The 27,062-nt window shown below is 35.3% G+C and overlaps 1 protein-coding gene across 8 annotated transcripts in view; it reads left to right on the top strand.

Moving 5' to 3' along the window:
• Positions 1–25,156, top strand: part of PAPOLA (poly(A) polymerase alpha) — a 76,307-nt gene extending 51,151 nt beyond the window's left edge. For 3 of the 8 annotated variants that reach the window (XM_053601062.1, XM_053601059.1, XM_053601057.1), the window contains 7 exons: positions 384–505; positions 5,752–5,894; positions 13,471–13,571; positions 14,329–14,552; positions 18,701–18,763; positions 20,576–20,650; positions 22,997–25,156. In XM_053601062.1, the coding sequence (XP_053457037.1) occupies positions 384–505; positions 5,752–5,894; positions 13,471–13,571; positions 14,329–14,552; positions 18,701–18,763; positions 20,576–20,650; positions 22,997–23,092 (824 nt within the window). In that variant the 3' untranslated portion in view covers positions 23,093–25,156. The remainder of the gene's footprint in view (positions 1–383; positions 506–5,751; positions 5,895–13,470; positions 13,572–14,328; positions 14,553–18,700; positions 18,764–20,575; positions 20,651–22,996) is intronic. The other 5 variants (XM_053601060.1, XM_053601058.1, XM_053601063.1 and 2 more) reach the window with 3 other exon arrangements.
• The last annotated feature ends 1,906 nt before the right edge of the window (positions 25,157–27,062 follow it).

The raw sequence follows: 27,062 nt of genomic DNA, 5'->3' as shown, positions 1-27,062 counted from the left end.
GTTTTAAATAATAACGATACCTTAAAAGGATTGGGGTTTAGGAAACCCTTTTTCTCTAATTGTACCATTTCATAAAGAATTAATCTTTAAAGTTAATACATTAAGGGCTTTTTAAAGAGTTAATGCACTGAAAGAATTAATGTATTTTATGCTTTCATTCATTATGTACATCTTGTGCTAAAAGGAGAGTTTGCTCACGCATTGAATTATGCCACATTAGAGATGGGTCTTGACCTGATAAATTTACAGATATGTATGATTGATAACAAAAGGATCCCTGATTAGAATAGTTTCTCTGGAGTGAGTGTAACTGCCTTTATTGAAATGTTCTTTCTTTCTTTCTTTCATTTTTTTTTTTTTTTAACAATTTCCTAATTGTGTAGTTTATAGGCAAGCAATAAACAGCAAGATGTTTGAGGTGGATATGAAAATTGCTGCAATGCATGTAAAAAGAAAGCAACTCCATCAACTACTACCTAATCATGTGCTTCAGAAAAAAAAAAAGGTAAATTTAGAAAGTACTTACAAAAGCATTACTAACAATGTTTTATGCATTCTAGGGTATCAGTGTATTTCAAAATTTAGTCTCGGTAAATAAGTCATATTTGAAATAGATGACAGCATTTTCAAAATCTTTTATATGGAGCAGTTCCATTATGTAAAGTCGCTCTGATCAGTTTTGTTGGACACACTTGCTTTACACTTCAGAAGGATTCCTGTAGTACTTCATATCTTTACTTTGTATACACCCATATTATCTTTCAAAAGCCTTTTATTCTTATTCATTTAAAATTCCCACATCAGCATCTAGTTTCTTTTTCTTTGAAAAGTAAGTAAAATTAAATTAGTAAGGTAATACTAATACAGTTTAGTAAATAAACTGTAACTATGTAAGTCTTTTAAAAAATGAAAATGGCTTTTCTTGGTGAATGTAAAAAAAGTAAATGTTTATTTATTTTTATTTTTTTATTTTTTTGCAGTTTTTGGCTGGGGCTGGGTTTGAACCCGCCACCTCCGGTATATGGGGCCGGTGCCTTACTCCTTTGAGCCACAGGCACCGCCAAAAGTAAATGTTTATTATTCACAGTTCCAGAGAATACAGAGTACAGATAGAGGAATATAGAGTATAGAGGAGTACTATACAGAGGTAGTATTTTTAGTATATCATTCTAGTATTTAGTGTTTCTTTTTCAATAACTGAAAGCCTTTTTTTTTCTTCACTTGGACTACTTACAGTGGGCATGTTAGAATTTTAGTGCACAGATAACAGTTACATTTTTCTTTAAGTGCTTTCAAAAATAGATGGGTTAGTCCTATAATGGAGTATCTTATAAAAGTAAGTGAATTATAGCTGCATATGTTATATTAAGTTTAAAAAAAATGCAGGGTTATGCGTACCATTATCAACTTCTATGTAAGTTTTCCAAGTTAAAAACTTACTTAGAGAATATGAAATAAGTTTATGTTAGAGAATGATAACCACTGCATTCAAGATAATAGTGGGTTGTCTGGGATGGGGGTTGCAAGGAAAAGAATGAAATAATTACATAAAGGGCTTTAAACTTTTATAATGTTTTGTTTTTTAATATGTAGGACATATTATGGTACAAAAGCATTGAAATTAAAGGAAAGGACTGAGATGGACTACCTGGTTCAAACTCAGGCTCCGCTGTTTCCTAGTTGTGAGATTGACAATAACAAATATCTTGTTCTTGATTTATTTCATCTCTTAAAATCACAATAATACTTAACCTATCATTAGGTATATCATGAGGATTAAACTAGTCAACACAGATGTTTAGACTAGTTCTTGGTACATAGCAAATGCTGATAGTACAACTTGGAGATATGTACATAGATTTGTGTGTGTGGTGGGGGAAGTAGAAAAGGCCATTTTTAATGGTTTAAGTAAATTATTTTAAAAATTCTCTTTTTAACCTAATGGTTTCATGACTTAAATAATGTAAAAAGTGACAAAATGTACTATTATTTTCTCAAAGAATTTCATTTGTTTATTGTAAAACTTGACATCAAACAATTTTATTTTTATTTTTTTATTTTATTTCATTTTATTTTTTGCAGTTTTGGCCTGGGCCAGGCTTGAACCTGCCACCTCTGGTATATGGGGCCAGCGCCCTGCTTCTTGAGCCACAGGTGCCACCCCAAACAATTTTCTTTTTCAACTAAAGTGTCAAGTCAGACATTTGCCTTCTCCTTGTCCTTGAACTGGTTAAAACAATTGCACTTAAATGAAGATTTACTGCATATAAAAATATATAAATATGTACCTTATATGTTTTTGGAAGTGAACATAAAATTGAAGGCTAATTTTTTTTTGGAGACAGAGTCTCACTCTGTCGCCCTGGGTAGAGTATTGTGGCCTCATAACTCACAGCAACCTTAAAACTCTTGGGCTTAAGAGATCCTCTTGCCTCAGCCTCCTGAGTATTTGGGACTACAGGCACCTGATAACAATGCCCTGCCAGTTTTTCTGTTTTTAGTAGAGATGGGGGTCTTGGTCTTGCTCAGTCTAGTCTCAAATTCCTGAACTAGGTGATCTACTTGGCTTTAGCCTCCAGAGTGCTAGAATTACAGGAGTGAGACACTGAGCCTAGCCAAAGGTTACATTCTTTAGAACTTTGCTTTTTCTGTTATATTATTGTAACTGAGCCAGTTAATTTTTTCCAAATCCTAAATTCAGATTACCTTTCCAAACTCTTATTATTTATATTGCAGTATTGATATTTCAAAAAACTGTATGTTATTAAGTAATCTTAATAAAATATTTTTATTTTATTGTAGTACCTATAATTATACAGAAACAGAACATAAAGAGAATCATTACTGACCAGCAATGTATTGGTTAGTGTAAAAATTTTATATATTGGCCTCTTTGCCTACTTGTACTGGCAATGGATGCCTGTTTGCTGTCTCGGGTGACTATATCCCTTTTTTTAAGCTTTCTTATTTTGTAAGCTTACCTTTCTCTTCCTCAATAAACTTTGATTCTTGCTTTAAAAAATTTTTTTTATATATCAAGTGAAGCAATTATAATCTTATCTTGCAATAATAGCTATTCTAATTTCAGCTTATTTCCACACAGCATGTTTAGTGTACCTGTTACCACATTCAGTGTATGTTATGAAAAGGTTTTTGATGAAACTTAGCGTGTCATGACCTACCATTTTTTGTGCTTATTATGATCATGTATCCAAATTACATTTTTAGTGACAATTTAAAATTTCCTTGAATGGATACAGTACAATTAATTAAATCTGTCCTCTATTTATGATCATTTAGATTATGTCCAAGTTTGTGTTTGTAAAGTATCACTTTCTTGCTTTTTTAAGTAACAAATATATAGGAGTCTAGATTCATAAATGGTTTCTTTGGACTCTTAGTAAGAGCTTCTTTTTTTTTTTTTTTTTGTAGAGACAGGAGTCTCACTTTATGGCCCTTGGTAGAGTGCCGTGGCCTCACACAGCTCACAGCAACCTCCAACTCCTGGGCTTAAGCGATTCTCTTGCCTCAGCCTCCTGAGTAGCTGGGACTATCAGTGCCCGCCACAATGCCCGGCTATTTTTTGGTTGCAGTTTGGCCGGGGCCAGGTTTGAACCCGCCACCCTCGGTATATGGGGCCGGCGCCTTACCAGCTGAGCCACAGGCGCCGCCCAGTAATAGCTTCTTTTTATTAATGCTGTTTGCAAAGCATTGTTCTGGTCCTTTTCTATATTTAATATTCCAGCAATGCAATAGAATATTGGAAGAAGTAGTGTGTTAAGAAACTTGCCCAGATTGTGTAGGGTGAACTGTGAAATGGACCTAAATCTGACTGTAAAGCATGTGTGTTTGTTTCTCTCTGGTGTATGTTCTTTGTCTTATTTACTATTAAAAGTTTTGTTTATGATTATTTGGCTTGACATCGATAGAGCCAAGCAAAGTAGCTTACTGCTATTTTTTGTTTAGACTATTTAAAACTTTCACATTCATAGATTATCTGCAACAGTGGTATGTTATCTTAACAGGTGTTTGGTCATCTAGTCCGGCAGGTAACTGTGTAGAGTTGAATGTAATTTACTTACTGAAAAAGCCTTCATGTCTGGTGGAAAGTAAGATTGGTAGCATCACTGAATAAGAGAGAGATTCATTTTAGAATATTAGATGCTTTTGTTTCACAACTGACTTTATGAACAAATGACATTATTCTCGTCTCCTTTGTCTTCTACCAAATCTCATTTTTCCTATTTGATCATATTTGATTTATGTACATAAGGGTATCTCTAGTAAATCAAAGGATGTCTTGTCATTTGAGGAACTGGAGAGTAGAGCATGTGTACACACACACACACACACGTATGTATGTAGTGAGTTTTTTTTTTTTTTTGGCTGGGGCTGGGTTTGAACCTGCCACCTCCGGCACATGGGGCTGGCGCCCTACTCTGTTGAGCCACAGGCGCCACCCTGTATGTAGTGAGTTTTTGTCAACAGTGTAGATTGAAAAAAAAAAATGAAGCTGAAAAAAATCAATGTAATTAGCTTGGTGCCCGTAACATAGTGGTCACGGCGCCAGCCACATACACCGAGGGTGGTGGGTTCGAACCCAGCCAGGGCCAGCTAAGCAACAATGACAACTGCAACAGTAAAATAGCCTGGTGTTGTGGCAGGCGCCTGTAGTCCCAGCTACTTGGGAGGAAGAGGCAGGAGAATCGCTTGAGCCCAGGAGTTGGAGGTTGCTACGAGCTGTGATGCTACAGCACTCTACCCAGGCGACAGCTTGAGGTTCTGTCTCAAAAAAAAAAAAAAAAAAAAAAAATTATAGTAGCACTAAATAACGAAAAATTAAAACTTGGCACTGTAGAAATCAACTTTAATCTCATAGGACCATTCATAGTGCACCACTCAATCTCCTGCATTATCTGTTTTAGAGTGCTTTGGTTTTCAAGAATAAGGACCAACATGAGGATTTATATGTGAATATTAGGTGTAGTTTTCAGAAATTGTTGCTGCTTTCATTTTTACAGGATAGTTTATCCTGTTTAGTATACCATCTTAAAATCCTAAATTGCTATTAAGAGCAGTAGAAATCTCGCTTTTGAAAGAGGCTCATTTCATTGACAAATACTAATAGTAAGGAATGGGAATAAATTGTACATGATAACTTTTAAAAATTTCATAATTTTTATGTTCATTGTAGGGTAATTAGAAATCTATGAACAATATCCTTTTAAATCCTGTAAGCCAAAGAGAATCAGTTAGTGTCGTGTTTATTGTTAAGACTTTCTCTTTTTTTTTTTTTTTTTTTGTTTAGCAGGGCCTGCCTGGGTTCGAACCTGCCACCCCTGGTACACTGGGCCAGTGCTCTAACCATTGAGCTACGGACGCCCAGCCAGTTAGGACTTTTCCTTTGTATTTATGTGTATATACATTTATAGTCCTTTGATTCAAGATAACATGTTTTCATATTAACACTGCTTTTTGAATTTCGTTGTATCTTGTAGTTAGTGTGTATAGCATTTCATTCTCCTATTTTCTTCTACATAAGAACTGTAGTTATGTCGAAACCCTCTTAGAAATCAGGAAACATGTGACTCCAAATCTCTGCGTTTTGCAATCAGCACGCCAGTTCTGATTTTCATAAACTTAGTGATTTGTTTTGTTTAGTAGAAATCATATGTTAAGTAAAAGTTTTTCATGTTTCAAAGATATGAATGAAATAAAGATATATTTGATTGAATGTTTTATTGATTGCAGCATTCAACAGAAGGTGTCAGATTGACAGCTCTGAATGACAGCAGCCTTGACTTGTCTATGGACAGTGATAACAGCATGTCTGTGCCTTCACCTACTAGTGCTATGAAGACCAGTCCATTGAATAGTTCTGGCAGCTCTCAGGGGTAAGGAAGAAGAGGGAAACGGAAGAAGAGTGGCTATATGCCAGACCCATTAGCTGTATTTTCTTATTGTTGTTATAGTTATCTATTTAGAATGCTATTTTTATTCTATCTTCTAATTTTTTTTAATAGCAGTTTAATTTCTATTTTGAAGCAGTACTTTCTAGGTTTTCCTAATGTGTCATACTTTTATTTTTGGGATTGATATGTCTTGATTCAGGTATGAATGATATATGTTGACACCTACGGTATAGAGAACTGTATGATGTGCTAAGGCAAATAGACAAAAGAGAGAAAACCACTTTTTTGTCATAGAGTTGCTTATACATAGTAGGAGAATATGTCTGTGAAACTACAGTAGAACCTTCACAGTTGACCACTTCCCATCATTGACCACTTCCTTAAGTTGACCTAATTTTCATAGACTAGACATGTACCATATGTGTGTATCAATACATTAGGCCTAGTTCCTTATGTTGACCACCTCTGTATGTTGACCAGTTTGTTAAGAGTCCCTTTTGTGTACAGAAGTTCTACTGTATTGGGTCATTAAATCTGAAATGTCCAATTTCAAATAAAAAATTCAGTTGATTATATCTCAGAACAAGAAGTAGTACAATTAATCAAAGTATGCCTCTAAACTGTCAACACACTTTTGCCATCTTAATGGCAGCTTGTGTATGTCAGCAGTGGAGAATCTTGCAGAGCGAATGGCAATGAAATCTCAAAAGGCATTTTCCATGGCTTGTTGAGAATTGAATATTTTTTCTTGCAAGAAGTAGTCCAAAGCCTAGAAGAAGTGGCAGTCATTTATTTGGTGTAAGGTTTAGTGGATGACAAAGAATTTCTAAGTTTAGCTTCTGTAGTTTGAGTAGTGTTGTTTGTGCAATAGCATTGTCTTCCAAGCGGATTGGCCTATCTCAATTATTAAGATTCTGCTGCTTAAGAGTAATCTTAAGCAAGCATCCAGATTGCAGGCATCTTCAGCAAGTCATCCAGATTGCAGTAGAGATGTGCTGTAATCGATTGACCAAGTTTCATGAACCTCTGGTTGATAATACAAGTGCTGGATCACCAAACAGGCATCATTAGCTTTTTTTGATGAATATTTTGTTTTGGAGTGTGTTTTGGCACTTCATCTTTTTTTTTTTTCCTTTTTTTGAGGCAGAATCTCACTTTGTCGCCTTCTGTAGAGTGTTAGGGCGTCATAGCTCAGTCTTCCAGGTAGCTAGGATTACAGGTGCCTGCCACAATGCCTGGCTAGTTTTCTCTGTTTTTTTCTTTTTTTCTTTTCAGAGTCTCACTATGTTGCCCTTGATAGAGTGCTGTGGCGTCACAGATCATAGCAACCTCAAACTCTTGGGCTTAAGCAATTCTCTTGCCTCAGCTTCCCAAGTAGCTGGGACTACAGGCGCCAGCCACAATGCTGGGCTAGTTTCTTGTTGCAGTTGTCATTGTTTAGCTGACCCGGGCCAGGCTCGATCCTGCCAGCATTGGTGTGTGTGGGTGGTACCTGTAACCACTGTGCTCTAGGCGCCAAGCCAATTTTCTCTGTTTTTAGTAGAGATAGGGTAGAGATAGGGTCTCACTCTTGCTCGAGGTGGTTCAAACTCCTGAGCTCAAGAGATCTACCCTCCTTAGCCTCCCAGAGTGTTTGGATTACAGGGGTGAGCCACCATGCCTAGATGGCACTTGATCTTTATTCTACCATTGTACCAAATGCTTGCAATTTCCAAAAATCCATTTTTCATCTCATGTAACAATATGGTCTAGAAATGTTTTGCTTTTATGTCGTGACAGTTAAGAAAGGGAAGCCTTGGGACAATGTCTCTTCTGGTGCTCCTTTAAGTCATGTGGAATCCATCTGTCCAGTTTATTTACCTTGCTGATTTGTTTCAAATGGTCCAATATTGTTGTAGTGGTAACTTCAAACCTTGCTACTAACTCATTGATTTGCTTCCACTACAGCTTTCAGCTTATCATCATCCACTTTGGTCTCGGGTTGCCCATATGACTCATTTTCAAGTTTAAAAATCACCAGAATGAGACTTCTCAAAGCATTTCATTGGCCACGTCTTCTCAAACACTTCATTGCTATTTCTAGCTATTTGCACTGCTTTGATTCCAAATGGAACTTATACCCAAAAAATTACATGAGTCATGAGTTGAATCTTTTTTTTTTTTTTATTGTTGGGGATTCATTGAGGGTACAATAAACCAGGTTACACTGATCACATTTGTTAGGCAGAGTCCCTCTTGCAATTGTGTCTTGCCCCCAAAAGATGTGGCACACACCGAGGCCCCGCCCCCTCCCTCCTTCCCTCTCTCAGCTCTTCCTTTACCCACCCCTCCCTCCTTCTTTCCTGAGTTGAGTTTTTGACTTATCTAAATTGCTGTAAAAAAAATAGTGGAAGCCAAAATGTATTGATGAAAAGATGATGTACCTTGGCAATAAAAAAGTGAAATTTCAGATATCAACTGTCAAACTTAGTACTTACGGAAATCAGGCATTCTATACTTAATAACCTAATACTAAGTATCTTCTAAAGACAATAAAGAACTGTATTGGGGGTTTGTTTTAGTTGGGGAGATTTGTTTTACAGGAATTGAGTATCTCATTAGAATTTAACAGGCACTTATCCGTCTCTTTTTATCTGTCTATCTATTTATCTATTTTTATGACAGTATCATAATGTTGCCCAGGCTGGCCGCGAACTCTTACGCTCAGTCGTTCCTCCTAGCCTCTTGAGTTGCTCGGTTCTATAGGTATGCACGTGCCATTGTGCCTGGCATAACTCAGTTAATAGTTTTTATTATGAAAGAAATACGTGTCTATGGCAGTAAAAATTAGAACCCAATAAAGCCATATTTATATTTAATTTCTAGAAATCTTTATAGTGTGTGTCCAGGATTTTTTTTTAATGAATATGCTACCATATTTTCTTTTTTTTTTTAAGATTTTATTTTTTATTTATTTATTTTTTTAGTATTAAATCATAGCTGTTAACATTAATGCAATCATGGGACACCATACACTGGTTTTATAGACTGTTTGACACATTTTCATCACACTGGTTAACATAGCCTTCCTGGCATTTTCTTAGTTAATGTTTAAGACATTTACATTCTACATTTACTAAGTTTCACATATACCCTAGTAAGATACACCGCAGGTGTAATCCCACCAATCACCCTCCCTCTGGCCACCTCCCCCCTTCGTCCCCTCCGTTTCCCCCTTCCCCCTATTCTTAGGTTATAACTGGGTTATAGCTTTCATGTGAAAGCCATAAATTAGTTTCATAGTAGGGCTGAGTACATTGGCTACCATATTTTCAAAGGGAATTGTATACAGTAGTCTTCTGGGATGTTGTTAGTGTTTTAGACATTGATGGTTGTGCTAATCAGTTTGTTAATCAACTTGAGAAGTTTTATTAATGTATATTTGAGTTTTTAAAAATAAGTTAAAAGTTAGATCATGAGTTAACGTATAAACCTCTAGGGATGAGGGTGCAGGTTGGAATTGATTCCCTTGAATGAGTGTGAAATAGAAAATGCTGAAGTGTCATGAATGAGTTCAGTTTTCTTCATTTTCGACTTCGTATATCAGGTGTTTTTAGGCCAGTGACGCATAAATCTGAAGACTTCAGCCCTGAGCATGTCCTGTATATAAGTCCTATAGTTTTAAAATAGTTTACAATTTATAAAGCATTAACTTACATATATTTATTTTTCATTTTTTTTTTGTAGAGACAGAGTCTCACTGTACCGCCCTCGGGTAGAGTGCCGTGGCGTCACACAGCTCACAGCGACCTCTAACTCTTGGGCTTACGTGATTCTCTTGCCTCAGCCTCCCGAGCAGCTGGGACTACAGGTGCCCACCACAGTGCCCGGCTATTTTTTTGTTGCAGTTTGGCCGGAGCTGGGTTTGAACCCATCACCCTCGGCATATGGGGCCGGCGCCCTACTCACTGAGCCACAGGTGCCGCCCTATTTTTCATTTTTTTTTTTTTTTTTAAGTGAAGAAGCAGACATTAAGAATTTGAGGCTTGGCGCTCGGAGCACAGTGGTTACGGCACCAGCCACATACACTGAGGATGGCAGGTTCGAACCCAGCCCAGGCCAGCTAAACAGGTGCAACAAAAAAATAGCCAGGCGTTGTGGCTGGCGCCTGTAGTCCCAGCTACTTGAGAGGCTGAGGCAGGAGAGTTGCTTAAGCTCTGGAATTTGAGGTTGCTGTGAGCTGTGATGCTACAGCACTCTACTGAGGGCAACATAGTGAGACATAGTGTCTCAGAAAAATAAAGAATAATTTGGGTATTTGTCAAATCCTTTGTGTACTTTGACTCTGTGTGTGTGTATATAAAATATGTATAAGAATTCTACTAAGTAATTCACAAACTTAGTCTTAAAATTTGGTTTTTTGAAATAATAGTAAATAACTTCTATAAAGAAAATTACTGGATTTTAAGTATATGGTTATATATTTGCTAAGCAAATATTGAGTATGTATTATGGTACAAGGCACTTTGCTAGCTGTTTCTGTTTTTTTCCTGCATGTGATTGTTCTCGGCCAACTGTTTTTTTTTTAAATGGTTAATCATTTGTGCTTTTCAGGGTTCTCTACTCTTTACCCCTTTTTCCCATCTTGATATCGTCCCTGGTGTTATTACTTGCTCTATTGATTGCATTTGCATTTATGTACCAGTGAGCTTCATAGCTTCAGTAAATTGGTCCACATGATGAAAATTGCTTAGCTACCAAAAATCAAAGTTCCTCAAGTGTTGCCTACCTTGGTATGGTTCAAGGTAGACAACCAGTTCAGTTGCCTGATAATTCACCAGTTTCAGAATTTGGGCTGCCAGCCGAGGGGGAAGTAAGTTGTTTTTTTGTTTGTTTTTGTTTTTGTTTTGTTTTGTTTTTTGAGACCAGGTCTTGCTATGTTGCCTAGGCTGGAGTACAGTGGCTGTTCATAGGTGTGATCCCACTACTGATCAGCACGGGAGTTTTGACCTCCATTTCTGACCTGGGCTGGTTCACCCATCCTTAGGCAACCTGGTGGCCCCCATTCCCAGGAGGGCAGCAGCAACAAGTTTTTATATTTTATTTTTCTGAAGATAATAAAAACTTGAGCTTATTTAAATGCTAATATATAGGATTTATTTAAAACAAAAATTCTTACTCAAGTGGAGTGCTTACACTTTGTTGGAACATTTCAACTTTCGTAAGAGATGTAATTTAGATAATAAAATTCTTTTTTTTTTTTTTTTTTTTGAGACAAGAGTCACTGTGTCACCCTTGGTAGACTGTCGCTCATAGTGACCTCCAATTCCTGAGCTTAAGCGACTCTCCTGCCTCATCCTCTCACGTAGCTAGGACTATAGGCACCTACCACAACGCCCGACCCTTTTTGTTGCAGTTGTCATTGTTGCTTTTAGCTGGCCTTGGCCGGATTTGAACCCGCCAGCTTTGGTGTATGTGGCTGGTGCCATAACCACTGTACTACAGGCACTGAGCCGATAATAAAATTCTTAATTGTAATAATAAAACAATAAAATTACTAATAGGATTTATTTAAAACAGAAAGTTGAAAGAGATAGAAAAGTGATCATTTGAGGTAGTAGGATTTAGAACATAGATTAGGCTTTGATATATGATGAGAAGAATAATTCTTTTAAAGAAGAGGTGTGTCTGTTTATATTTCTATTGAAAATTTGGGATAATTATCAGCTAATGGCTTTGATCATGAAGTAAGAAAAAAGATTCTTTACTGAAATTGACACATAAAATCAGTGGAAATGAGGTATAGATTTTTGGGGCAAGTACAGTTTAAAATAACTTATTTTTAAAGTAAAATACTAAAATATAACTTAAGACTTTTTGTTCTTGATCTGGTCCACATGTCCAGCTGTTTCATAGAGATGGTGGTCTCACTCCTGCTTAAGCTGGTCTTGAACCTGTGAGCTCAGGTAGTCCACATGCCTCCGCCTCCCAGAGTGCTAGGATTATAGGCATGAGTCACTGCATCTTACTTTTTTTTTTTTTTTTTTGAGACAGAAGTCTCACTTTCTTGCTCCTAGTAGAGTGCTGTGGTGTCATTGTTCACAGTACCCTTACTCTTGGGCTCAAGTGATCCTCTTGTCTCAGCTTCCCAAGTAGCTGGAACTATAGGTGCCTGCCACAAAGCCTGGCTAGCTTTTAGAGATGGGGTCTCGGTCTAGCTCAGACTGGTTTCGAACGTGTGAGCTCAAGCGATCTACCCACTTCAGCCTACCAAAGTGCTAGGATTACAGCCATGAGCCACCTTGCCTGGCCAACCTTTAGACTTTGTGTATAAAAATTTATTTCCCATTTTCATAGTATTTTCTTATTTTTAACTTTTTTTTTTTGAGACAGTCTCACTGTGTTGCCCTTGGTAAGGCTCTGTTGTCACAGCTCACAGCACCCTCCAACTCTTGGGCTTAAGTGATTTTCTTGGCTCAGGCTCCCACGTAGCTGGGCTATTTTTCTGTTGCAGTTGTCATTGTTGCTTAGCTGGCACAGGCTGGGTTCCAACCCTCCAGCCTCTGTGTATGTGGCTGACACTGTAACCACTGTGCTACAGGTGCCAAGCCCTTATTTCTGATTTTTAAAAGGATTTTTGTTATATCCCAGATTGGTTAAGAACAGACCTTTTAGAACTATTCTGGCCAGTGTTTTAGCCAGTAACCAAATGTGACATTTCTATCATCATAGAAAGTTGTATTGAAAAGTGGGTGGTTTAGGCTCGGTGCCCGTTGCACGGTGGTTACAGCTCCAGCCACATACACCAAGGCTGGCCAGTTCAAACCTGGCCTGGGCCAGATAAACAACAACGACTGCAACAAAAATTGCCAGACATTGTGGCAGTTGCCTGTAGTCCCAGCTAGTTGGGAGGCTGAGGCAAGAGAATCACTTAAGCCTAAGAGTTGGAGATTGCTGTGAACTGTGATGGCATAGCACTCTACCAAGGGCACCATAATGGGACTCTTGTCTCCAAAAAAAAAAAAAGTGGTCATTTAAAATTTTTGTGTGCTTTTGCATTTCGGTATATTTTATCACATAAAATTCATTATTAAAGTATATGGGATGTAAAACTAATGAGTCGTTTATGAAATAACCTTTCCATGTGTGTTTTTTTTTTTTTTTGAGACAGAGTCTCATTTGCCCTGTAGCAGGGCAAAAATAGAATTCTACCATTCTATATGGTAGAATGCCATATAACATCATAGCTTGCTTACTGCAACCTCAAACTCTTGAGTCAGAGCTCAAGTGGTCCTCTTGCCTCAGCCTCCCAAGTAGCTGAGACTGTAGGCACCCGCCACAATGCCCAGCTAGGTTTTCTGTTTTTAGTAGACATTGGGGGGGAGGGGTCTCACTTCTACTCAGACTGGTCTCTCACTTAGGAACTCAAGCAATTCATCCGGCTCAGCCTCCCAAAGTGCTAGGATTACAGGCATGAGTCACCGCTCTAGCCCTTTCTGTGTGTATTAACTATTTTTGAATTTTAGTTTCGCTTATTTTTTATTTGCTTTTTAATTTTAATTTTAATTTTTTTTTTTAGCAGAAACAGTCCTGCTCCAGCTGTAACAGCAGCATCTGTGACCAATACACAGACTAATGAAGTTTCTGTGCCACAAGTAAATTCCAGTGAAAGCTCAGGGGGTAAGGAGATTGGTTTGACAGGTTTGATAATTCTCATGCTATATTTGGTTTAGCTTTCATTTTGAAAAATTAGTTTGGAATTAGCTTTAATTCAGTCTTTTTTTTTTTTTTTATTAAATCATAGCTGTGTACGTTAATGCAATCATGGGGTACAATGTGCTGGTTTTATATATAATTTGAAATATTTTCATCAAACTGGTTAACATAGTCTTCACAGCATTTTCTTAGTTATTGTGTTAAGACATTTATATTCTACATTTAGTAAATTTCACGTGTATCTTTGTAAGATACACCATAGGTGTGGTCCCAGCAATTACCCTCCTCCTACCCATCCTCCCGTCTTCCCTCCCCTCCCTCTCTCCTTTTCCCATATTCTTGGGCTATAATTGGTTTATAGCTTTCATGTGAAAGCTATAAATTGGTTTCATAGTAGGGCTGAGTACATTGGATACTTTTTCTTACATTCTTGAGATACTTTGCTAAGAAGGATATGTTCTAGCTCCATCCATGTAAACATGAAAGAGGTAAAGTCTCCATTTTTCTTTAAGGCTGTATAATATTCCATAGTGTACATATACCACAATTTATTAATCCTTTCGTGGGTTGATGGGCACTTGGGCTTCTTCCATGACTTAGCAATTATGTAGTTCAGTTTTTAAATGCCATTTTATTATTCATGAAAAATCAAATTCAGAGGAATAAAAGCTTATAATTTGATCTTGTTATAACTTTTAATTTGAATATATGTGCTACTTAGGTACATCGAGTGAAAGCATTCCTCAAACTGCCACACAACCAGCCATTTCTCCACCACCAAAGCCTACGGTCTCCAGAGTTGTTTGTTCAACACGTCTGGTAAATCCACCACCACCTAGACCTTCAGGAAATGCAGCAACAAAAGTACCTAATCCTATAGTGGGAGTCAAGAGGACCTCTTCACCTCATAAAGAAGAGAGTCCCAAGAAAACCAAAACAGAAGAGGTATATATATGTATAAAATATATTAGTTAGTCATGGTCACACCAGCTTGTGTATTTATTTTCAAATCCAGTGGAAGAAAACTGTGAGCCAAAATGGAAAAATGTTAGAGGGCAAAGCTTTTAGAAAATTTTTAGGTGTGTTTGTAGCATTTAGTGCCATAGTTTCTCTTCACCTTTCTCTTTCTTGTCAGTAGGTACCTCTTCCATGAAGTTGTGCCTAATTTTAATGTTTTAAGCATGTGCATAGTTAGCATGTGTATGTCTGTAACACAGTTTAGTGTAGAATTTTGTCATCTTAATCTATTATTCTCTGTGGATTGTATTTTTTATTTGTACTGCTATTTTTGATGGCCCTTTTGGACAGTTTTTTGCTTCTATTATCCAGATGGAATTTTGGAGTTTCTTACTATATATGGTATTACAGAATTATTGAATACTAGAGGATCTCAAGGAATTCTTAATGACTAAACAAGGTTGCAAAGTAAAATTTATTTATTTTGGGACCTTTTGTTTTAGAGACAGTCTCACTTTATTGCCCATAGTGGAGTGCTGCGCTGTCACACAGCTCACAGCAACCTCCAGCTTTTGGGCTTGGGCGATTCTCTTGCCTCAGCCTCCCGAGTAGCTGGGACTACAGGTGCCCGCCACAACGCCTGGCTATTTTTTGTTGCAGTTTGACTGGGGCTGGGTTTGAACCCATCACCCTCGGTTCATGGGGCCGGCGCCCTACTCACTGGGCCACAGGGACCTTGAATGATTGCATCTTCCCACCCTTCAGGAAATTTGCTAGTAATACATGCGCTTTTGTAGTAGCTGGTTTACTTTGTCGCAGTCTAAAATAGTTTTCGGAAAACCACTAAAAGTGTACACTGGCCAGAGTCTTAAAAGTAGAATTAGTCTTATTACACAATTTCATTGTTTACTGAAGTTATTCTCATGTTGTTCATATTAGTGAAGCATTCCTTATATGCCAGAGATGGTAGTCCAAAAGCACCCTTTTCATTGCAATTTCCACTTGAGAATTTATTATTTAGGAATTTACTTACTACACCAAAGTTTCTTTAGCATGGAAAAATAAATCTAGAGTTCTTATGAAGTCCATTATGTTTTGATTGGCAATGGTGAAACATTATCTATCTTTAACTTGTAAGTATTCCGTTACTTAGCTTATTCTGAAGGCTTTTGATTTAGATTTTTGTTTTTTGGAAATAGCAATTGTTAACTGAAAATGAATAATTGATGAATTTTGTCATTCTTTTGCTAAATAAGAATGAAAAAATGAATATATTATGGTACTATAAATCATTACCTATATAATATTTAATATAATGTAAATGCTGTCTAAATAATTGTTAATACTGTACATTTTTTTTGTTTTTTTTATTATATGATTTTTGTTTCTTTTCTGAGTATTTTTAATAGTAGATGGTTGAATTCACAGATGCAGAAACAGCAGATGTGGAGGGGCCCCAATATATCTGTTACCTTACAAGATGTGTTCTGAAAACCCATCTGTGTCTGTGCAATCACCTCTTTAAAAGCAATGATTTGCATCCTTGGTTGTACATCACAATTACTTTTGCAGGGTTTTTTGTTGTTTTTTTAAATACAGATTTTAGGGCCTCCTTAATATATGGAATCAGAGATCTTCTGGGAATTAGGCTTGGGAATCTTATTTAAAGTCCTGCTGCCACATGATTGTGTTATGCAGCAACTTAAGAATGTACTAGTTTTGGTATAAATTATACATTCTGCCTACTGATATTTGTTTCACGTTGTCAGAGCATTTTAGAATTTAAATTTCCTTTTACCTTGGTAAAGTATATGTAAGCATAATTCTAGATGTTTAACATTTGGTTTTCTTAATGTTATAAATGGCACACTGAGATCTCTGACTAAATAAATTTAGTCACAGTGTTTGCAATTTTATTTGCATTTACCTTGGTAGAATGACACATTTCTCATCTGATTTGGAGAAGCAATAAGAATATAGAATTTTAAAACTTAGAATGGAAATTTAAAAATACATATAAAAGTAAAGAGAGTTGCAGCTTCAGTTATAATGAACTCTCTGGCAGTCTGTGTACCCCTATCTTTGATTTGTTTTTTTTTTCCCCTGGCCCTTGGAGTGTTTAGAAGCAAAATCTGCCCATAACATTTCATTAGAATTTTAAAAATTATCTAAAAAAGGAAGCATAAACAAAATTAGCTCACTTAAAAAAATAAATTCATTAATATTATCAAATATCTAGTCTGTTCTCAAATGTCCCTGAAAGTCTGTTCAGGGCGGCGCCTGTGGCTCAGTTGGTAGGGCGCCGGCCCCATATACCAAGGGTGGCGGGTTCAAACCCGGCCCCTGCTGAACTGCAACCTAAAAATAGCCGGGTGTTGTGGCGGGTGCCTGTAGTCCCAGCTACTCGGGAGGCTGAGGCAAGAGAATCGCCCAGGAGTTGGAGGTTGCTGTGAGCTGTGTGATGCCATGGCACTCTACTGAGGGCTATAAAGTCAGACTCTGTCTCTACAAAAAAAAAAAGTCTGTTCAAATCTGGAGCTGAAATATGATTACTACATTGCAATTGTTTGATATTCCTTAAGTATCCTTTAAAATATAGCTTCTCTCTGTCCCCTTTTTTCCTGCAATTTTTTCGTTAAGTTTCTCAGGCTAGATTTTGCGTATGTTCGTTTCTATGGAGTTGATTAACAGAAACAGAATTATATGGTAGGGAAGAAATCTTAGGTTATTTCATAGGCTAATCTTCATTTCTCGGCACATGACGTGCTGTTTAGTGGCTTTTCTAGTTCTAAATCTAATTACGGTAAGAGTCAGGACCTTAAATCTCCTAGTATTAAAATTGAGGAATTTTATTAGAGTATAAATATCCTAATTTTGAAGCCCTTTTAAACTGGGCCTTTTATTCTCTACTGAATACTTGATATTAGAAATTTTTGCAAACTAGAAAGAAATACTTTTCCCACTCTGTAACCCAAGAACATGTATGCAAAAAACTGACAAGAGTTTTAAATATTGTGATGTAATTAGTTCTGCTTAATGTTCACCATATCCTAAGGCTTTTTAAATACATATAATGGTAAAGTTTAATAAAAATAGTAAAAAGCTTGCTTATTTTCTCAATTATATAACTAAAGTAAGCTGTATGCATTTTAAAAACATTTTTGTATGGAAAATTTCACACTAGCACAAAAGTACAATGAACTATCATGTTTGCATCACGTAGCTTCAATATTTAACAATTGATGACCGGCCTTTTCGTCTGCATACCTACTTACTCCCCCATTGTTTTGAAGCAAATCCCAGGCATATCATTTCAATTATAAATATTTCAGTGTGTATCTAAAAATAAGCCTTTCTAAGAAACATGACCACAGTATATTTATTACACGAACATTAACAATAATTCCATAGTGTTATGTATCTAGTCAGTATTCCCATCTGCCCAATTATGACTTTTATTACTGGCTTTGTAAGTGTGTATGTTTGCAGGACATAAGTAAGTTTCTTACTGGAATTGGATGATACTGTATTAAGTCTGTCTAATCCATAAGTTAGCCTGTGGTTTCTGTTTTTGTTTTTTTAAAGCTACATGTAAAATTGAACTTTAGTTCTGGCAAGAGGCCCAAGGCAGGCGTTTCTCAAATCTTGTATTATTCTGGGTGGTAATAGGTCTTCTAAGAAGGGAGATTCTGTGGTTAAGTTTGGGAATGTTAAAGTGGTAATATTTATAGTATTTCTGAGATATTCTTAAGTGCTAATATTTATATGGAGTTTCCCAAAATGGGAGTGATTGTATGCTAAGTTCCTAAATTTGTTTGATTAGGGAGCTCTTTTTCTTCCCTTCTTACAAAAAATATTTATGAACTTAGTGGTTTGGGGAATGTACTTTAGATGATTGTGATCTACAGTAACAGTTTTCCTAATGTTCTTTTAAATTTTAGTAGCTACTGTGAAGCCATATTAAATTTATGAATCTGAAAAACATTTTTGAAAAGGAACTAGTTATTTTAAGATTATACTTGATCTTACAGGTTTAATTATTTCATAGTTTTAAAACATTTATAAATTAAAGCATTGATTGGCAAATAATCTAAATTTTTCATTTTAGAGAATAAAGCTTTTTTTTTTAAAAACAGGATGAAACAAGCGAAGATGCTAACTGTCTTGCTTTGAGTGGACATGATAAAACAGAAACAAAGGTATACTAATTTAGCCTTTAGAATACATACACAATTAAGAGTACAGAAGATGTTATAGAAATGTATCTAGAATATTGTATTTTTGTGCTATAGGTTTTAGATACTTCTCAGTATTGCTTTTTAGGGAAGTGTTTCTTCCTTTTTAATGCTAATATGTCATGCTGAACTCTCAAGGGAACATAGTGATGAATGAGACATATTCCATACCTTTAAAAGGGATTACAATTAAGTAGAAAAGATAAGATGTAATTAATTGCATTATCAAAGCAAATCAAAGCAATCGAGGACTGGGAAGCTGATAAGCAAGAGAGAACAAATGTTATCTCTGACTTCAGAAATTATAGAAATCTTTATCGAAAAAAATAAGCAGCATTTGAAGTGGTCCTTGAAGGATCATACGATTTTTGGCAATCCAGCATGAGAAGGCCATCTCCCTATTGGGTTAAGAATATGTTTTAATTAGAGAAGCTGTTTTTGGCATGAAGTTTTGGCTGGGGCGCATGGGGCTTGAACGAGATAGATGGGCTAAACAGATTTTTTCCCCCCCCAGAAATTAGAAGATTAATTTTTTTTTTTAATTTAAAGATACTGAACGCTTTTAACTTTGTTCCCCTTTGTTGTAGAAAAATTAGATACTCTTCCCCCCTTTCCCACATTATCCAGAGTCCCAAGTATTCTTTCTGAGTCTTTCTAGATTTTGTGTGTGCCCTTATAGGTACATACATACCAATGCCTTTATCCCTTTGTAAACCAAGAAAAGTTTGTCTTGGTAATAGTAATCTACAAAATTACTATTAATGGCTTCAGACAATGCTATCTTAAGGCTGTTATATTATACAACCAGTTCCGTATGGTTAGCAACTGTTTATATTTAAAAAGGAAACTTGTGCTTTTTTATTGTAATATTGACTGTAGTTAAATACCTGCCATTATTGATGATTCAGATAAATTAATGAAAGGAGAATAGTTTGCTTAATTTTAAAACTTGATTAACATGACCGTGTGATCCTCTAGAAAGGCTGCACTTCTGGGCGGCGCCTGTGGCTCAGCGGGTAGGGCGCCGGTCCCATATGCCGGAGGTGGCGGGTTCAAACCCAGCCCCGGCCAAAAAAAAAAAAAAAAAGAAAGGCTGCACTTCTTTATTTTTACTCTTAACACCTTGTTTGCCCTTTTTAATTGTATAAGAGAAAACCGATATTTCATTGTTTTATTTTTCTATATATTCTTTTATAGAAATTGAAGTTATTTTCATTTGTGTATATCATATATTCTTTTGTGCACTGCCTTAAAAAACTTCGAAGCAATGATATGACAACCTAAGAAGGGAGAAATCTTTTAGAGACATAGTTTCTACTTTTAATTAAAGGCATGAGGCAATTTTTGTGCTTCTGAGTAATTTTATTTAACAATGTTGAATGGGTTTTAGTTTTTTTTTCCACATAGCTAAGGGTTTTCCTTGGGTTTCCCTTCTGGTAATTATTGTCTGGGCAACATTTTATAATGTGCCTATATGTATCTTTAATTATTGTTTGCTTAATGTCCAAGTTGGAGCTAGTTGGAAAGTCATGGGGTATTTTGCCTATGACTTAGAAGCTTTAAGTAGGCAAATAGAAATTTAAGAATGTCTGAAATGGTGGCATGACCTTATAATGAGGCTTAACAGATGATTTTGTAATGTAGTCACATCTTTCTCTTGATCCTTCCATCTTCCAGTTTGTTTCTTTTTTTTTATTAGCCACCAAACCCAGTTATGTTCTTTTATTCTTTTTTTAAGTCTCTTTTCCCCCCTTCCCCATCCTCTTTGTCTCACAGGAACAACTTGATACAGAGACAAGTACAACTCAATCAGAAACTATTCAGACAGCGGCTTCTCTGTTGGCCTCTCAGGTACTAAGTGTAAAAAGCAAGGAGAGTTTTGTAAATTTTTTTAAGATTAGTGTGGTATGTTTAATTAAAAGGAGAATTCATAGAAGACTATTAAAATTATCTTTGTGAAAGCAATTACTTCCTATAAATACGTTTATTGTGATTTTAAGGCAGGACACTGGATTTAATGGAACCATTCTTTTATGCTGTCAAGTTTCTAACTCATTCCCTTATATATTACTTACATTATTGCAAATCAATTAAATCTTCACTTAACTCATGTACACAGGATTTATATAGAAGTATTATTTATAGGTCACAGAGTGAAATTTAAACTAGAGAATCACCAAAAACTATTCTATGTGGATTTTTTTGGTAAGGTTAGTATCTTTATTTTAAAAATGTGTTTCTGCTTCAGTTTTTACTACTAGTTTTTAGTTATTTAGTATAACTCAAAGTACTTCAGAATTATTTTTTAACTTGTTCTAGCATTTCTACTTGTGATAGTCCCTTACAGTATGCAGTAGGTACCTGAAATCTTTTTTCATTGATTTGTGCACCTTCATTTTGTTTGTGAAATAATTGTTATTTTTCCTTAAATTCTTTTAATTAAATAAACCTCAAAATCTGGGTCAAACACAAAGTGAATATTTTATTTAAGTAAACTAGTTAACCGCTACAAAATAACTAAGATAAAAACTGCTGCCTAGTAATGGTGCTGTACTGATAGGATAATACAATGATATCGTGCCACAAATATTTTACTGTGATCAATTAAATATGTGCTTTTGCTGGATGTTAACTTTTAGTCTTTAAAGATCTATAAATGTTTAGTTTCTGGAATATCTTTTATTTCCATAATCTTTATCTAATAAAACCTGGGGGAAGTGGTAAAATAATGTTACAACTCAACTCAGTATTATGCTTAATACTGATACATGGACAATCTTGTTGATCAAGTCAAACTGTCCTGTGATTGTGATTGCATATGTTACGGTTTGCCACCTTACTCTCCAAGGAACTAATTATTAATATTTTCATAGTTTTATATTAGTGGATTCATCCCTATAGTAATGAGTATCCATGAATATTTGCCTTTTATAGTTATTTTTATGAGTGAATAGGGCCTTGTGATACAGGGTCTTATTTTGCCAGCCAGGCTAGTGTACAGTGGTACAATTATAGCTTGCTGCAACCTCGAACTTCTGAACTCAAACGATCCTCCCACCTCAGCCTCCCATGTAGCTGGGACTTCAGGCACATGCCACCATGCCTACCTAATTTTTTATGTTTTTGTTTCGCAGAGGTAGGGTCTTATTATGTTGCTCAGGCAGGTCTCAAATTCCTGGCCTCAAGGGATCCTCTCTCAGCCTCCCTAAGTAGTGGGTTTACTGGTCAAAATCTTCTTTTTAACAAAAGGATTCCTAGAGCCACTGGGAGAAAAATTACCCACTTATAAAAAGAATGATTATGTTGATTAAAACAAATACATCACTTTATTTGGTGGTAATAGGGGCATTTATTTCTGGGAAGGTGATAGTATTGTTGCTGTATCTAACAGAGTTGTTACTGTTTTGGGATAAATCTTGAAATATTTGCAGATGAAATGATAGGATCACTAGGATTTGCTTCAGAATAATACAGGGATTGAAGGTGAGGGACATTGGATTGGCTTTGATTTGATAGCTGGTGAAAGTGGGTAATGAATACATGGGGATTCATTATACAGTGCTCTCTACTTTTGGGTATATTTGAAATTTTCCATAATAAAACATTTTAAAATCCATCTCTATATTTTTGAATGTTAAAGAAGTCTCAGATTTAATCAGTTTAAATCATAAAAACCCACCTAAAATGTAGAATGATTAAATTATTGTTTAGCTTGTAGATTTAATTTTATAATTCACGATGTCAGAAAATAATTTACTGCTGCTTCTGTGTAGAAGGTGAATTTTAAGCATCTCCCACATGGGGGTGCTCCAACACCAGTTAATATTACAGCTTATCAGGGTTATAATAAGTAAAGACAGTTTAGTATTAACTTTAATTATATGATAGGTGATTCTTAGTGGAGTGTGTTTTTAAAAGCTATTATTTGAAATTACTTAGGAGTTTTTAGTATTACTAAAATATTAAAATATTCATACTTGAAAATTTCTACAATTATAGAACAAATAATTAGTAATAGTCATTTATCTGTATTCCATTTTGAGAACATTTGAGAATAGTTTTCTTTAAATTCTTAATATTTTTTCCTTCTCATGATAAGGTTCCATCATTTCTTAGGAAGTAAAGCAATGGAAAATACATCTCATCATTAAATTACAGTGCTTTGAACGATGTTGTGTTCTTTGCTTTCATTCTCAGAAAACATCCAGTACAGACCTTTCTGATATCCCTGCTCTCCCTGCAAATCCTATTCCTGTTATCAAGAATTCAATAAAACTGAGATTGAATCGGTAAAAACAACCTCAGGGGTCCATAAACAATATCTGCCAACTCAACCTGTTGTCTTCAAATGCTAAAAAAGGAGAATGGAGGGTACAAGACTAGACATGACTGAAAAATGGATTTGGGTTTTTTTGGTGACCTCCCTTACTGGGCTAATCAGCACTTGATCGGAAGTCCAGGTTAGTATGTGAAGCCAGGAGTACTATTATTATTGTGTTAGCAACAGTTGCATTAACAATTTCAAAAAATTACTGCCTTTATAAAAAAGAAAAACAAACAAAAATAAACCACCTCAAACTATGTTTGTATCCATAATTGACATCTGGATTGAGTTTACGTTTGCATTGTTCAGAAAATTTGCAAACCGGCATAAGAATTACTTATTCTGATGATGCACTTTTATGTATTTTTTATTAGAAAGTAGAACTAATTTTAGATTTTCAGCTTGATGGATTTTCATTTTTTTCTGAAGAATTTCCTACAGTCTTCAAATTGGATACCATGTGCAGTGGTGTCCTGTTATACTTCAGAGAAAGGATAAGAGAACATCTAGTTCAGTCTTTATGAGGTAGCTGTAACCTTTAAAAAGGAAATGTCAACTCTAGGGTACATTTGACATTGAAAGAATAATTAGGAAATACTTGGTTTTGATGGGGTCATGATTAAGAAATGATATATTGGTTTTATTTATAGAATTATTTTATAGTGCATACAAATCAGCGATCAGCCAGCAAATATTTTTCTTTGAGCTATGGAAGCTCTGTATTCTTTTGTCTTCATTGTCTTCGAAACAAACAAAAAAAAAACTTTATGCACCTCCCCTTCCTATGTTTTCTTCTTTTTTCTTTTTTCCTGTCTGCACAAGGCAGGACTTATTTCCTAAGAAACAAAATGCCAGTATTTTTTTAAGCCATGTTATAAAACCAATGACCCTGTGACCACATGGCACAGAAAACTTAAATTTTGGTCCCATGGCTGAAACTTTAGGGTGACTAAAAGTAATGCCTGTGAAACATGATATCTATCTTGGATGGCCGTTTGATCTCTAAATAAGAAGAATTTTGTACACTCCACAGAACTACTGTCTGTAGTAAAATTGATTTTCATTTTTAAACATGTGAGCAAAAAGGCATTTTCTCCAGGATTTTAAAAATAATTTTTATTTTTAAATGGTTTACCGAAGTTTGTCAGTAAATTTTACATATGAAAGCATTTTAAAAATCATTTCTAATAAGCACTTGACATCTGATCAGTTCTCTACTCCTTTTTTATTTTATCAAAAGATTAGGAAGTTTTCTTGAAAGAAGGTAATTTCTCATAATTAAGAAGCAAAACATCTATCTTTACAAAGTAGGAGGGATACCAAATGTTGGTAAACTTATACTCTTTCTTAATCTGGACAAAGTAAGGCTAACAGATTTTTCTGATGAGAGTGTTTATGAATCCTCCACTGTCCTTCATTCTATCACATGTGCATTTTTCATGTAAAACTGCAATTACTTAAACTCTTCCCCATCCTTCTAAATTAATTTTTCGAAGTTGGAGTGTAGTATTTCCCCCTTTAGGCTATGCATTAATTGAGGCTTTCTTTTCACCATGATTTTATGATGTCTAGTACACAATCTTTCTACTTCCCACATTGTGCTCTGCACAGTCACCTTGCCCTTCCTCCTACCACCTATAAGAAAAGATGGTCATACTAACAGGTGAAGTGTACAAGGTGTCTGTGTATTTTGTGTAGCTTCAGAGTTAGATTGAAATTACCAGGCACAGATTTAGTCTTATCATTTTGTTTACGCTTTGGGGAAAACAATTCAGTTTATTAAACGTTTCATGTAACTGCACCCAAGTTTTGCCAAGCTGGAAACTTGGATCTTTCTGTGTAGTGAGTTTTTAATTCTAGTTTTCATAACCTGGAGATCAGACTGTTGCTTTCGCATGATGTATGTAGTGTCTCATGACTGGAGTTTGCTTTGTTTTATAGTATCTGTACTCCTTGTATTTTTCAAGAGCTATTTTGTAAACAGATGATGTATTTCTCCATTGAAAACACAATAAAAAAAAAACAGCACAATCCCCTTAGTTGGCTGATTTCTTTTGACTGTTACTTTTTTTTTTTTTTAAGTGACTTAATTTGTTTTTTTTAGAAGTTTATAATATGACTGTAAGTGAAGACTGGCAAAAGAATTTACTTTGGTTACATTGGGAAAGATTTGTTTCTGGTTAACCTAAGCCATTAGCAGTATATTTGTATCACATAATAATCAAGTATTTTTCATATAATTGACCTTTCGGGAGGAAAACATGAATATAGTTTACTCACTTTTAGCTGTTTCATTCTCTAAAATATTTATTTTGTGTCTGTAGACACTATAAGTTACATATTCTGTGCATGTGGACAATGTACTTTTCAAAGCTGTTGGGTTTCAAAGCATTTGGCACTTTATCTCTGATGTCAGCAGGTGGCACTGTTGTTTTTCAGTGAATTTAGAATTATAATCCTCAACAAGCCAGGATTCTGTTTTTTATTTTACTAAATTCAAATCAGATATTGTTTTTCTTAAATCCCTAAATGCTCAACATAGTATGCTTAACTCATAGGAGTAAACTGCTAGCTCTTGCAGATCTTACATGTTTTGAGTGAGGAGATGGTTGGTTCTTTCTATGTGAAAACCCATTATTTTAAGGAACAGGTAGTTGGCCCTTTTTAGAATTCCAAATTTGAAGATCTTCCCTATATAAAAATTTATGGCTGTAATGTAGGACAAATTTTTAATAAAAGTAAAATTTAACTTTTGATACTATTCATTAAAAGGGAAAGCAAAAAATTTGCCCTTGACTTTAGTGTTAAGATGAATAGAATTAAACTTGCCATACTTCACCTAGACATGGGACTAGGTATCACACTTTCTGAGTTTTATCACCCACATGGTCTTTTGACATTTCATGTATCCTGCTGAATTAGCAAAATAATAATTTAAAGTTGTGTGTTTTGTGGCTCTAGGTATGTTCTGGAATAAAGTTTTTCTAATTAATGCCTCTTTTTCTTTTTTTTTCCTCCACACAGAAAAATGTTTTAGAGCTCTGCGTAGTATTAATTCTGGCTACATTCAAGGCAATGAATGATCAGCAGTTCCAAGTAGTAATTGATATATGAAAGGATAAATCATTAATACACAAAACTTACAGACTGAGCCCTGGAAGTATTAACTGTTAGTGCACTTAAGTGCACTTAAAGATAAATTGTTTACCTAAAAAGACATTGGTTCTTTCAATACACTTTTGCCTATTTTAATTATAATAAAAATCAATAGTACAAAGAAAATTAGTTGCCTTTTAGCCTGAATTTTATGTTTCATTTTGTTTTTTAGTTCCCACATTTATCTTTGGTTAGCTTTTTCTTCAAGTCTAATTCATAGATGGATGCTCTTTTAACTCAAACCTAAACTTGGTATATGAAGTATTAAGTTATGTTTTATAATGAACATGACCTTTAGTCAAATAGAGACAAGTAGTTTAATTTGTATACCTTTTTTCCCTTATACTTGCAGAATCAATTCTTTCTTTATTCTTAGGGATTTAAAAATTCTTGTTACATTTTATATAGCTTTCCTGGCACCAATTGAGAAAGATGGTACCAGTATTTTTGGAGCTCTATATTTTAGAAATGGTTGTACTTCATTCCAGAAGTGATTTCATATACTTGGAAAATCATTTCAACTTCTGGCTTTCTTCCTCAGAGCCATGGTATTGTCTCAATATTCTGGGAACATCATTGCAGCTGATCAAATCACTCAAGTATTTTGTTGAAGGGATGGAATTTAAAGTACATTTTTTCTTTTTTTAATATCTCCTATCCCTTCTGTGATGATTGGGCCTTTCTTTGAAAGGGTAGATTATGCTTAAGTTCCTATTTCACAAACCCCGTGTGTGTGTGTGTGGATGGTTGTGGTTTTAATTATTGTGGGTTTTTCCCCTTTCT

This window comes from Nycticebus coucang, chromosome 9 (assembly GCF_027406575.1).
Source record: "Nycticebus coucang isolate mNycCou1 chromosome 9, mNycCou1.pri, whole genome shotgun sequence".
Taxonomy (NCBI): Eukaryota; Metazoa; Chordata; class Mammalia; order Primates; family Lorisidae; genus Nycticebus; species Nycticebus coucang.
The sequence above is the reverse complement of the archived record's forward strand: the minus strand, read 5'-3'. Positions and strand labels throughout refer to the sequence as shown.